The sequence below is a fragment of the Ictidomys tridecemlineatus genome, chromosome 4 (genome assembly GCF_052094955.1).
Source record: "Ictidomys tridecemlineatus isolate mIctTri1 chromosome 4, mIctTri1.hap1, whole genome shotgun sequence".
Lineage (NCBI taxonomy): Eukaryota > Metazoa > Chordata > Mammalia > Rodentia > Sciuridae > Ictidomys > Ictidomys tridecemlineatus.
This window is the reverse complement of record NC_135480.1, coordinates 204849949-204863297: the sequence shown is the minus strand read 5'-3', so window position 1 is coordinate 204863297 and position 13349 is coordinate 204849949. Positions and strand designations below refer to the sequence as shown.

The 13349-nt window shown below is 63.4% G+C and overlaps 1 protein-coding gene across 1 annotated transcript in view; it reads right to left on the bottom strand.

The window, feature by feature from the left end:
• Hmcn2 (hemicentin 2) overlaps positions 1 to 13349 on the bottom strand; it is a 121214-nt gene that overhangs the window by 15873 nt on the left and 91992 nt on the right. The window contains exons 69-85 of the mRNA XM_078048412.1: positions 12763 to 12944; positions 12259 to 12340; positions 12046 to 12182; positions 11412 to 11553; positions 11191 to 11335; positions 10735 to 10862; positions 9974 to 10130; positions 9143 to 9264; positions 8256 to 8420; positions 7138 to 7245; positions 6719 to 6853; positions 6214 to 6348; positions 5113 to 5303; positions 4160 to 4373; positions 3288 to 3422; positions 2235 to 2425; positions 898 to 979 (exon numbers count right to left, since the gene is read on the bottom strand). Coding sequence (XP_077904538.1) covers positions 898 to 979; positions 2235 to 2425; positions 3288 to 3422; positions 4160 to 4373; positions 5113 to 5303; positions 6214 to 6348; positions 6719 to 6853; positions 7138 to 7245; positions 8256 to 8420; positions 9143 to 9264; positions 9974 to 10130; positions 10735 to 10862; positions 11191 to 11335; positions 11412 to 11553; positions 12046 to 12182; positions 12259 to 12340; positions 12763 to 12944 — 2451 coding nt within the window. The remainder of the gene's footprint in view (positions 1 to 897; positions 980 to 2234; positions 2426 to 3287; positions 3423 to 4159; positions 4374 to 5112; positions 5304 to 6213; positions 6349 to 6718; positions 6854 to 7137; positions 7246 to 8255; positions 8421 to 9142; positions 9265 to 9973; positions 10131 to 10734; positions 10863 to 11190; positions 11336 to 11411; positions 11554 to 12045; positions 12183 to 12258; positions 12341 to 12762; positions 12945 to 13349) is intronic.

Here is a 13349-nt window from a genome sequence, read left to right as displayed (position 1 = left end):
ATGGGTTCAATCCCTGGCACCCAAACAAAACAAACACAAAATTTAAAAAATCAACAAAAAAACATAAAAGTTACCCTCTTAACTTTGGAAAGTGTACAGTTCGGGGTAGTTAAATGCGTTACATTGTTGCAAAACTGACCTGAGAATTTTCCATCTTTTAGACGACAATCCTGTACCCATCAGACACCAGCCCCCTTCTACCTTCTGTCTGAACCCCGCTGCTCTAGGGACTCATGGGAGTAGAATCCTGTAGTGTTTTCTTTTTGTGACCGGCTTATGTCACAACATAGTGTCTCCAAGGTTCACCCTCCTAGGTAGGCGGGTCCAATTTCCCTTTTCAAGGCTTTTTATTCCCGGGAGGAATGGGTGGACTTTCTGTATGTCAATTGTACCTTGGTAAAGCCGTAGGCTCTTACAATAAAACAGGTAAAGCTCAGGACGGTGGTGAGCAGGTGGAGGCGGTGACTCGAGGGTGGTGCCAGGCCTGGAAGCTGACACTGCGGGGGGCTCACCAACAAGACTCACTGAAGGGACACTGAGGACCCAGGGTGCACTCGGCTCCACAGACGTGTCTGTCTTCAGTAAGACATTTCCCACAAACCCCCAGAGGCACCCCTTCACGGGTCGTTTTCAGGCTCACGTGCCACCTTGTAGCTCTAGGCACTTGGCAAACGTCGGAGCTGTGGTTCCAGCTCAGTGTGGACACGGGCTGCCCCAGGCCTGGCGTTGGGTCCCTGGGGACTCACTGGTGGACAGGGCGTCTCCCCCTGTGCTGGGGAGACACTCCCAGGACTTCACCTGTGTTCCCCAGCCACAGCTACCCCTGAGCACCCACGTCCCACGTCCCCATCTGCTGGGAGAAGGGCCAGGGGCAGGGAGAGGGACCTGGAGACTCACTCTGAAGCACGAGGGTCACCACTCTCTTCACGGTGCCCATCTCGTTTTCAGCCAGGCACTGGTACTGTCCCGCGTCGTCTGGCTGCAGGTGGCAAGGAGGGACAGCCGTGCTCAGGAGGGACGAGGAGCAGCTGGGCACAGAGGGACAACTCGGCCGCGACCCCTCTGACCCGAAAGGTGCTTAGAGGAACCGGAGAGGGCCGCCAGGGCATGAAAAAGGTCCTGAGGCACTTGCTGAGGGTTGTTCAGAGGGTCCACCACGGGGGGCGGTGACCAAGGGCAGGGGCTCCATCTGCAGGAGAAAGCACGCCTAGACCTGCCTCCCCAAGCCGTCTACACTGCAGCACCATGCTCCACGGTGCGGTGTCGGAACCTTTGAAGAAGAGGGCTCCTGGGGGAAGGTGATTGGGAAACACGGAGCTAGACGTCTGTGACCAGGATTCCCCCTGCATTCCTGGCCAGTGTGCACTGCGTGTCTTCCAGAGGGCGGAGGGCTGGCAGCTGCCTCCCACCTGGGTGGCCGGGGAGACCTGACTCACAGGAGACCCTGACCACACACCTGTGATGCAGGAAGAGTGGCCTTGCCACCAGAGGGGGACAGCCTGCGGTCCTGTCCACACCAGAGGACGACGCCCAGGACGCCCAGGGACAGGGTGGCACAAAGCAAAGAGTGTAGGTTTGAAGGCCAGTCGGATCTGTGGCCAAACCGCGGCCTTGCTGCTCACCTGTGGCACCCGATCCCTGGGACGTTCCCCGTCCCTGGCGCCTCAGTTTCCCCATCTCTAAAGCGGGGAGAGACCCCTTGGGCTGTTACAGGCACTGAGGTGAAAGGAAGGGTCCTGGTGGGCTCCCCGGGCACAGGGGCCACTGCTACTGTTGCTGGGGTCCCTGGCCATCACAACGGGGACACAGAGACAAGAGACAGCTCCCAGTGGGCAGGTCCAAAACCCGAACGAGAACTTGAGACTTGTGGGTTTTAGCAAATCCCTGGACTTGGAGCACAGGGTGGAAGGCTAGCGGGGGCTGCCCCTGTACTCAAGCCTTTGGAGACAGTGGGCAAGGACTCAGGGGGCTTGGGGCAGAGTCCCGCGGCAGCCCATCCCACATACCTGGCAGGGTGTCCGCCTGAGTTCTCACCACTAACGGGGGCGGGGGGCGGTCAGGCTCGGGAGAGGGTGGGGGACTGGAGCACAGAACTTCCACTGGGGAGAAGCCCCCTGGGCAGAGGGAGGACCCCTGGGGAATAGGCCTGCAGAGGGCCACGAGCCTGCAGCACCCTCTCGGTACAAGCACAGGGGTGTCCCTGCTGGCCTTGCCAAGTGCCGGCCCCGCCTTGCCTCGGTCCTTAGGATGGTCAGCGAGCCGTTCTGCAGCCAGTGGCGGGCACGGCTGCGGGGCAGCGGAAGGCCATCTTTGGTCCAGCGGATGTCTGGTGCTGGGTCTCCATGGACCACACAATCCAGCCGGATGCTGCCCCCTACAGGCTCCACCAGGTAGGAGAAGGCCTCTCCTTGTAGGACTGGAGCCTCTGCAGGGGGTGACATCAGTGAGTGGTCAGGAGGGAGGCTCCCTGAGGGTCAACCTCCCAGAAACCCACCCACAGGCCTGCCAGCCCCGCCTCCGGGGCTCCAGGGCTCCTGACGGCCCCGGCTCTGCAGAGTCAACGGGTTGGGAGGGCAAACAGCTTCCCTGTCCTGGGTCACATCACATAGCCATGCCAGGGCCACCAGGAACTGTGCTGAGAAAAATCTGAAGCTCAGTGGGGATTGTGCTGTGGTGGACTAGTGATGCCTGAGACAGGCACAGGCAGGGACACAGCACAAGCCCAGTGTGCCAGCCGTGGAGGGCCCCCCCAGGCACTCTGGCAAACCAGAGCTACAGGAAAACAAGAAGGCGCACAGCAATGCCAAGAGAGCGGGTGTGGGCAGTGGGCGGAGGGCACCAGACCCCAGGTTCCATCCCCAGCACCACGGTGGGGAGTGGGGGGGAGGAGGGGGGAGGGAGCACAGCAACTCCTAGAGTTGAGCAAGTCTCAGAACACTGCTGGGCACTCTGCGGCCTTCCATCCTGGTCCCTGACACGGAACCTACTCTAAAACCTGCAGCGGTGCCCTGGTGCCTCCTGAAGTTGAGCAAAGAGGTGACCAGGTCCCTGGGATGCCCCTGGTGGAGCAAGGCTCAAGGGGACAGGTGTCAGGCTGCGCGCCTCGGGCACTTCTCCGCCAGGCTGCCCTGGTCCCTGTGCCCTCCTCCGTCCTGGAGCTGTCCACATGCAGGTAGGCCCAGGGCTGAGTGTGAACAAACAGCCACTGGGAGGACAGGGCCTGGCCTCTTGGGAAAGCCACAGGCGGGGCGCACAGAGGCCTCGAGACAACCGCGGGCTGGCCCTACCCTTCACATGGACGAAGCTGACCGCCTGCACTCGGCCCACTCTGTTCTCAGCCCAGCAGACGTAGGTCCCGCTGTCCTCTTTGGTGACGGCCGCCCGCTGCAGGGTGCTGCCCCCGTCCTGCTCAGACACCCCATCTGTGGTAGAGAAAGAGGTGGCCCAGTGTGGGAGCCTTCCTCCCCGAGATCCCACCTAGGCCTGGGTACCCAGCAGACGCTTAATAAGGACACAGCCATGGAAGGAAGTGTCCCTCCACCCTGGATGTGGGAGTCACAGGGCCAGGAGGCCGTGGTGAAAGAGCCTGCGCACCTCAGAGAGAGCACACCAGGGACAGGACAGGTGTCACCACCCCTGGGGCATTCGCTCTGGACAAGGCCCGGCGCCAAGCGCGGCTCCTGCGTCCTGTCAGCCTGGCCCCGGGCTCCGGGTCCTCCCCTTTCCCAGATGAAGCAGCTGGGATGGCGGCCCACCAAGTTCTGCCCCCAGAAAGGGCAGGGCCTGGCAAACCACCACTGTGCCAAGGTGTGACCAGACCTGACCTGGGGGGGTCATCGCGCTGGAGGGGGCTCAGCAACTCAGCAATTCGCCTCCCTGAAGGTCACCTGGATCCCAGGTGGGAGGACAGGTCCCCAACACCCTGAGGGTTCCGCCATGGGAGCAGCAGGCCCCTCCTGGCCCGAGCCCTCTGGTTTAAGTCTCCCGGGGGCTTCCTGCCAGCTCCGATACATGCCTGTCCCAGGCAGACACGCAGGTCTGCCCTGTGTCCCTGGAAACCAGATCCGGAACCCACGGGCCCTCAGACAACTTCCTGTCCAGTAGGTAGGTCTCCGGCCCATCCCCACGCCCTGCCACTGCCCTACCACCCCACACAGACCTGTGACGGGCCTGTCGTTGATGGTCCAGCCAAGGCGGGGGGTTGGGCTGCCACGGGCCGCACAGCGAAGCCACAGCCTGTCCCCGAGGCGCAGGCTGCGGTCCCCAGGCAGGGTGGTGAAGACAGGCAGCGCCAGGATGGTGAGATGCACTCGGCGGCGGGCCCGGCCCACGGCGTTCTCTGCTGTACAAGTGTAAGTGCCGGCGTCCTGGCCCTGTGGGCAAGAGAGGTGCCAGCCTGAAAACTGTCCCCTGTCGCCGTGCCCCTGTGGACCCATCAAGGAACATCCAGCCCAGACTGTGCCCTGAACCCACTACTGCTTTCATAGGGCTGAGCTCCTTTGCCATCCAATCCTGCCACAAGACGCAAATGACAGGAACCAACTGTTCCCGTTTACTGAGCACCTACTAACTGCTGGGCTCTATGTTCACAGCCAGACCTGCTGCACCTCATCCGTACTTGAAAGACCCCGGGGCAGGCCCTACTTTTGGTGCCTTTGCGGAGAGGGCCCAGAGGCTCTGAGGGGAGGCGTTCTGGGGAGCGCTGAACAGGGTGCGGCACCTCCACTGCATGCCTAGCTCCCTTGGCCTGGCAGCCGGCACCCCATCAGCCCCCCAGCCCATTTGCAATTACAGAAAGTGCTGAGTGCTGATGAGGAGGCCGTGGGGGTCCCACCCACAGCCTGGCTCAGCCCCCCACTGGCCACGGGAATGGTCTACACCAAGGCCCTCCCGTCCCCTGCCCCCGGAGCTGGTGATGAAGGTAGGGCCAATGCTGATTGTGCCTCTTAGCCACGATGTATCTTGGGGCGATTAAGTTTTGTCATCAGTGGGTGGTAGCACAGGTCTCCTCCATTTCCTGGGGTCAGAGCTGTGCGGGGCTCTGTGACAGCGTGGCACACGGGGGCTCCTGGTGACATCATCCCCCTCCTGCTCCCTGGCCGGGGCCCTCACCTCCGAGTTCTTCACCAGCAGCTCCCCAGAAGGCTGGACGCTGACCCTGCCCCCGGCTGCAGACACGGGCTGGCCGTCCTTCTCCCAGGTGATGTCGGGCTCGGGGCTGCCCCTGGCCACGCAGGGCAGGAGGGCGTGGGAGCCCTCAGGGGCAGACAGGTCGGGGAGGCTGTTGTCGATCACGGGGGGCACTGTGGGGAGAGGGAGCTCCACTCGGGATGGGGCTGGAGCCTTGGCCTTCGGCAGGGCCCCCAGCACTCCCTATCAGCTGCCCCACCAACTGCCCATTTAGAGGTCGTTTAGAGGTCATGGCCGGTGGCCTGGATGAGTGGGGCCCTGAGTGTGGGAAGCCATGCCGGGGGCCTGCTGCGCACATGCAGCGACCCGGAGCTCGGGTTCTGTGCCCAGAGGCGAAGCAGCTTCCCTTGGGCACAGACCCCAAGGAGGGCAGCTCCAGGATCAAAAGCAGAACAGTCATCATGAGGCCCACGTGAGGCCCGGGCAGGGGGAGCCAGGCTGGGGCAGGGGAGCCAGGCTGGGGCTGGGGCACGTGGCCTTAGGCTCCTGTGGTGACCAGCAGCCACGCGGCAGGTCACCAGGGAGAGAAGCAGGCCAGACAAAGGGGCTGGGAGGAGGCCTGGAGCCAGGGCATCTTCTGCACTCACAGAAAAGTTGGGTCCCAACCCGCTAGGCTGCCCAAGGGACGGCCACCAGGACACCCCAAGAGCAGGCCTGCGACTGGAGCGTGACGCCCACACTGAGCCTCCTCGGCCCAGCGCCAGTCTCTGCCAGGGCCACGAAGCAACTGATCAGGCCGAGGGAAAGGACGTGAGCTGTGCGTCTGTGCAGAGGAAGCGGTGGCTGGGGACCCAGAGTCCAAATGAGAGAGGGAGGGCGAGACCGTCCCAGGGCCAGGGAGGCCAGGGGCAGGAGTTTACGTCTGAAGCCATGTGGTACCACAGAGGAGATGTGTCCCTGAGCCCCCCTAGAGCCACAGGCCATGCTGGGGTGGGTGTGCCCTGTCTGGGCCCAGAGCCGGGCAGGGGCAGGAGCTCGCAGCAGCCCCCAGGCCTTTGGCTGCCGAGGACACCCCAGGCGCACCTTGCACCACCAGCCGCGTCTTCCCCATGGCGCTGCCCACCCCGTTCTGGGCGAGGCAGAAGTAGTTCCCAGCATCCTCGAGACGGGCGTGGACGATCTGCAGCTGTCCCCTGGGTAGGACCCGGGTCCTCACACCTGGATGTGACGGGAGGAAAATCAGGGCCTGTGGCTGGAACAGGGGGAGCCCTGAGGAGGCAGCCTGAATGTCGCTGACAGGTATCAATGGGGGGCCACAGGGAGGCAGATGAGCAAGGAGGCCTGGCGCGGAGCCAGCTGAGCCCGCCTTTCCTGCCGCCAGCTCAGCCCTGAGCTCCCAGGTGGCTCTCAGGCTGCGGTGCCAGGAGAAAGGAGGGCAGGAGCGACACCAGAGCAGGGGTCGGGACGTGACTCCGGGCTGGGGGGCCTTTGTGGGACCTCTTGGCAGGGCTGGGGTGTCCTGGGGCCAAGGAGGAGGCCCAGGGTCCTGGAGAGGACGTCTTCCTGCCCTTGCTGCTGCGGGACTCACCTGTGGGGAGGCTGAGCCCCTCCTTCTGCCAGGTGACGCTCGGCCGGGGGACCCCTGAGGCCTCACAGGGCAGCAGCACCTCCTCCCCTGCCATGACCCGAACCTCGCTGGGCAGCGGCTTCACCACAGGGGACGCTGAGGAGGCACAGGGGACAGAGGTTCCTGGGGACACTGCCCCACCAGCCCCACCAGCAGGGAGCCTCTCAGGACCAGGGAGAGAGGCTGATAAAGGGAGTGGGTTTCACAAAATCTCTGTAGTAAGAGCGTGTAGGCGCCGGGCGCCGGCTCCACTTTCCTGAAGACTCCCGCGCGGGGGACTCAGATCAGGGGCAGGACCAGGCATCTGGGACCGAGGGCCCCCCTTCACTCCCGCCCACTGCCGCCAGCTGTCCACCCGCCCCCTGCCCCGGGACCCTTACCGTGCACAGCAAGGACCACGTGTTTGCGTGCCACGCCGGCAGAGTTGCGGGCAGTACAGGTGTAGCGGCCGGCATGGATGGGGAGGGCCTGCCCGATCTCCAGGGCACCTGCGGGTGGAAACGGTGCCCGGAGGGATGAAGGGATTGGGGACAGAGGTGCCCAGCCCAACTGTAACCCCTGCCCCCTTGTTAACAGCACGGGGATGAGAGGCATGGGACCCGGGTTCTAGGCCTGCCTCTGCCCCTGCCTGGGGCACCACTGCAAGCAAGTCCCTCCACCCTCTGGGCCTGTTTCCCCATGTGCACAGTGAAGAATCAACAAGATGGTCTCTGGAAACTCACTGCCCTCCCGGAGTCTCTGGCCCAGGGTTCCACTGCTGTTCTCACCTTGCTCTGCTAAGACCCCACCTCCTCCAGGAGGCCTCCCAGGATTGCTGCCTCCCCTGTCCTCCCCACATCCCCCCTTAGCCCGGGGTCCCCAGCAAGCACCATTTTAACCTTCTCAGAATGCAGGCTGCACCCCAGCTGCTGAGCAAAGAGGTCTCTAAAGTGTCCACTGGGGACCCCTGAGGGCCTGCTGGGCAGGCAAGGGGAGCAAGGCCCGCTGGCCTCTGGACTAGCCCGTGGTCTCGCCCCAGCGGCTTGATTTTCACTGCTGGCTTGGAGCACCCACTAGTGGGAGGGGAGGGTTCTGTTGTTTCCAAACAGCTTGAAGAGCACCCTTCTAGCCAGAGGCCCCAGACTGTAGGATTTCACTATCCCACAATAAATCAAGTCATGGGGGGTCCCCGTAAAGTGGCTAACTTGTTATGTCGACAAAGACATCCAAGACGTCACCCCCTACTGTCCTACACTAGCTTGATTTCATCAAAAGGAACTTTTAATACCCCAAGATCAAGAGCACAACTTCCTAAGAAAGGCAACGCCCCTCATGGGAGCTCTGGGCCACTGTCATGGGCAGCACCAACCTGCCCAGGAGCCTCGGGGTACCGCAGAGGGGCTCCCCCAGAACAGGGCAGGGACTGAGGCTGGCGGGGTGGGGCTGGGGACGGGGAGCTGGACGAGCTCTCCACCCTGTTCCCCCACCTGGGCTCCTTCTCCTGCTGGCCCTCACTCACCTGAAGGCAGGACGCGGTAGCCGCTCCCCCTGGCCCCCAGCTGGGAGCCTGCCTTGCTCCAGGACACGACTGGGGCCGGCACGCCTGCGCTGTGGCACGTGAGGATCACAGGGGCCATCCTGGCCGCAGTGAAGTCCGTCTGGTCATCTGCGATGGTGGGTGGCACTGGAACCCAAGGAGAGGTTTGAGGCCCTGCCAAGTGCGTGGGGACACACAGCTGCCAGGGCAGGGGATGATAACTGTAGACGTGACATGGCTGATGAAAGCCAGGCACTGGATGTGGGCACATCTGCTCACTCGGGAAATACCCCGGGGCATGGGAGGGTCTTGAAGAGCCTTCTGCAGAGAGCTGGCCGGGAACTCGGGGGCTGCAGGAGAGGGGGCTTGGCAGGGCTCACTGGGCCAGACTGCAAGAGGCCAGAGACGGCCTCCAGGACACGGCGTTAAACCTGAGAGCTGAAGCAAGAGCAGGTGCTGGCTGGGTAGAGGATACCACGTGTGCAAAGGTCCCAAGAAAAGGGACAAAGAACCGAACAGCGCAAGTGGACCGCAGAGGGGGATGGGTGGTAGGTGAGCTGAACCTGGAGGCTCAGCTGGGCTGGACCACAGGACGCGTGGGCCCAGGTGAGGGCAGTGGGCAGCCGTGGAAAGGGGGACTCCAACCAGGGTGATGACAAGGACACGCTGGGGTACAACATCGGGGTAGGGCAGGGGCTGCCCTGCAAGCTCCCCTGGCCCGGAGCTGTGCGAAGCCGGGGTTGGGCCAGTGTGGAGAGCGGGGCCCAGGAGAGCTTCCTGGAGAGGGCCCTCTGCACCCAGAAGGGCTGGGAGTCTCCGTGTCAGGGACAGCGCCCGAGGCGTCCCCGCCCACCTGCACCCTGACTCACCCTGCACAGTCACCCGGTACAGCCTTCGGGCCTCGCCCAGCTCGTTGCTCACCACACACTCAAACTGGGCTGAGTCTTGGGGGCCGGGGGCGGCGAGGAGCAGGGCGTTGGAGGGCAGGAGCCTGCCGAGGGACACACGGGGAAGGGCCCGGGGCTGCAGTGGGGCCAGCCTGGCCGACCTGCCTGGCAGTCTGCAAGTGGGAGCCTCACGACCGTTCCCCTCCTGCACCTGCCCCCAGCGTGACTCAGAAGCATCTTCTAGAATAGGAGGTTTCAGCTGCAGGCTTGGGGGAGATCTTCACCCCACCCCGTGTTTCTCTGCAGCCCTGCATGTGCTACGGGAACATCTAAATGACTTCTGTGATGACACACCCAAGTCCCCATCGGGAGGCTGAAGTGTGTTGAGCTCATTTCAGGCATGAACTCCACAGTGTCCCCGTGTCTAACAGGACAGAGTTGGTGCATCAACTGGCAAGCTGACTCCTTTGACACTCCGATGGTCACTGAGTGACCAGCTCCCACTCCAGCCATCTTGTTCTTGGTGTGTTTGCTTGGGCGGTGCTGGATTGACCCGGGGCCTCAGGCATGCTGGGCCACACTCCTGGCTGCCTCATGTTTGGTTTTGATACACCTTGGCTGTAGGTCCCAAACCCCTTGCCCCATGTCAGGCAACTCTATCTGCCTGAGGATAAGGCCCTCCTGGGCTCTGGTCCTGGCTCAGGAAGACCCGAGCACACACTGCCTGGCTGCTGAATGGCCTGCTGTGTGAGATGGGCACACCCTCCCCACTGCCTGTGGCTCGGGAAGGCCCAGGTCCACCTGCGTCCTTACCGGTAGGCGCCCTGCTGCAGGCGGAAGTCCAGCTTCTGTCCATCCTTCCACCAGACCACCAGAGGCTTGGGGGAGCCACTGGCCTCACAGGGCAGTGAGGCCGGGCTGTGGGCAGTCAGGGTCACATTGGAGGGGCCAGGGGCGATGACTGGAGGCTCTGGGGAGAGGCAGGCGTGGGATGGGGGTCTGGGCTGCCTGAGGCTGTGCCAGAGGCCAAGCCCGGGTTTGGGGGGTGCTCATTACCATCTTCATCCCGCCTCCCAGGGGCAGCAGGAGAGATGGCAGGGGGACCCCCTCCAGACTCCACCAGCTGGGGATGGGCTTCTCCTCATGCCTGACCCCTCTCCTCGAGCGACTCCCCATCAGCCCCAGCCCCAGGCCAGGGCCATCTAGAGTGGTCACCAAGGTGATGTGCTGGGTTAGGAAGAGAACTTTAATTGCAACACCTAGTTCAGTGATTCGACCTCTGGTGCATGCTTCATGGCTCACCAGAGCAGTGTGTGACGTGTGTGTCAATATAAACACGCAGCCCTCGCAGGTGCATGCTCACAACTTTTTACTACAGGTCGAGAACATGGGAGACTATGTTGGGAGACTTGAGGGCCAGGGGCGGCGAGGAGCAAGGCATTGGAGGACAGGAGCCTGCCGATGGACACAGGGGGAAGGGCCTGGGGCTGCAGGACAGCGGGGGGACACAGGACCAGAAACCCACAAGGACCGGATGCGGAAGGCAGGGAGCAGGCCCTCCCTAGTGCACCTACCCAAGACCTGGAGGTCACGGCCCTGTCGGTCAGAGCCGGCGGAGTTGGAGGCCAGGCACAGGTAGTGGCCAGCATCCTGGGTGAGGACTGGCTGGATCCTCAGAGAACCCTCGGGCAGAACTTCCAACCTGGAGCCCAGGGAGGGTTTGCGATGGAGACCCTCAAACAAGTGTGGCGTTGAGGGGCTACATCCCTGATTATCTCCAACAGGACCCTCCCTGCCCCAGCTTTCCCAGCAGACGGATCCGACTCGGGACTCAGAGGCTGCTACTCTTTCTGGGCAGGGCACCAGGACTGTGAGGTGACCCTCCCTAAGGGCCAAGGCTGTTCTGCATAATCCCGCCCCCCGCCACAGGTGATTGGACCAGGGATAGACACCTCACTCAGCTGGGCCAATGGCTTTCTCTGCCCTGAGAGCTGGACAACTGGGGCCATGAGTGGCCTTCGATGTCCCACCTGGAGTTCCCGGGATCCAGTGGCGCCCCATCCTTTCGCCAGCTCACGGCGGGCGGGGGCGTGCCACGGGCCTGGCAGGGCAGCAGGGCGGTCTGGTTCACAGAGGTGTTCACCACAGATGGTCCGGGCTGGATGGTGGGCACAGCTGGGGAGGGCACAGAGGGAGTGGCTGGGAACCCGCGGTGGCTCTACCGGGTGGGCGGGGGGCGGGGCACACTCACTGTGGATCTCCACACGGAAGGCCACGCTGGAGCTGCCCGCATCGTTGTGAGCAGTGCAGCTGTAGTCCCCGCCGTCCGCTGTGCTCAGGGCCTGGAGCTGGAGGAACCTGCCCTCCTCGGGGAACTGCGTGTGGGCGTCCGCCTGCAGAGCCCCACCAAGGTGGGGAGGCCTCGTCAGCACAGGCGGGGCCAGGCCAGCTCTTGGCACCAGACAGGGAGGACCCATGGGCTGGACAGTGGCTCCTGCCCCATCCTGGCTGCAGGCCCTGACTCACTGCCCAGCTGAGGTCCTCTGAGGCACTGGGCACCTCTGGGGAGTACCCTGTCCCCAGAGTTCCCACTAGATGACCCGCCACCTTAGTCCACAACTGCAAACTGGCCCCATGTGAGGGATGAGCACAGAGAGCCTCAGTTACTGGCCTTAGGTCACACAGCCACTAGGTACACCTGGAGGGACCATGGAAGAGCAAGGTGTGTGCCTCAGAAGCCCCGTCCACAAAAGGGGATGACAACAATAACCGCAGTGGAGTCATGTGCAGAGTGGGCCTCCGTGGTGGGAACGGAATCCGTTGGTTTGGGGGCTGAGGCCTGAGGGGGCAGAGGGTAGTGCCTGGGTCCCCAGCCTGGCACTCACCTGCAGCAGGATGCCGTCTCGGTGCCACTCGATCTTGGGCATGGGCTCTGCCTCCACAGAGCACTCCAGGACCAGCTGGCCAGGGGCCAGGCCAATCACAGAGCGGGGCCCGCGGGGCCCAATGACATTTGGAGGGGCTGGGGGTGCAAGAGGAAGTGAGAGGTGGGCCCTCCGCGGCAGACCCCATCCTGCCTCCACCCCTAAGCCCCCTACCTTGAACCCTGACCCGGAAACTCTTCTCCACTTTTCCTGCAGGGTTCTCAGCCAGGCAGGTGTACAGCCCAGCATCACTGACCTGTGGACACAGCAGGATGAGCGGCTGCCGCTGGCCCCCACTGTCCGCTGCCAAGCTGGCCTGTTTCTACTCAGCAAAGGGCCAGATCTGGGCTCCAGTCTGAAGAGGCTGCTGCCCCGCCTCCCAGCCTCCCGCTCCCCACCTCACTCCCACTCTGAGGATGGAACAGGCTGCTTCTCCCAGGAAGCCCCCCGACTGCACCAGCCCCCCTCTGGCCTGGATGAGGAGTTATCTGGTATCTCCTTCAGTCTGAGTTCTGCAGGGCTGGGAGCACCCAGGGCCCAGTGGGCCGTCTCCACCCTCTCAAACCCCACGCAAAGGACAGTCAGCCTTCCCTTGGCACCTGACCACTGAACTGGGGAAGCTGCAGACCCCCTCCTCCCAGCTCCCAGCCCCATCCCACAGCGGGCAGGGACCGGCACCTGCACGGCCTCCACCCGGAGCGCCTGCCCGGCGGAGCTGTGGTCCTCCAGGGCCCGTTCATCCTTGTGCCAGGTGACGTTGGGTGGGGGCATGCCTTGGGCGTCACACAGGAGCTCCAGGGGGGCTCCCGGGGCTAGCGACAGCTCTGCAGGCTGGCCGGAGTCTTCAATGTAGGGGGGATCTACAACACCCCAGGCTGGGTCAGCCGTGCTGCAGGCTGGGGGTCCTCTGCCCCTGCACCACCCAGTGCTGAGAGCAGAGGGGGCCAGAGGCACGTGAGTGGGGGGCTGGGGGGCCTGGAAACATCAGGAGCCGTGGGTCCACCTGCCTGGGCAGCTAGTTGTACTTTAGAACCAGCGAGGACACAGTGCGGGGGACACAGTTGCCACACACTTTTCCAATGTAGCCCAACATCAAGATTTAGGGAGGGCTCAGCCCCCAGATTTTGGTGGCTTCTGTTCTCGCTTCTGCTGCCAAAGTTTGGTGGACAAGACAGTGGGACACAGCCCGGAGAACAGACATCCGGCCTGCGAGCCCCTGCCAGTGGGGCCAGCAAGATGCCCAGGCAGAACCAAGCCCTCTGAGC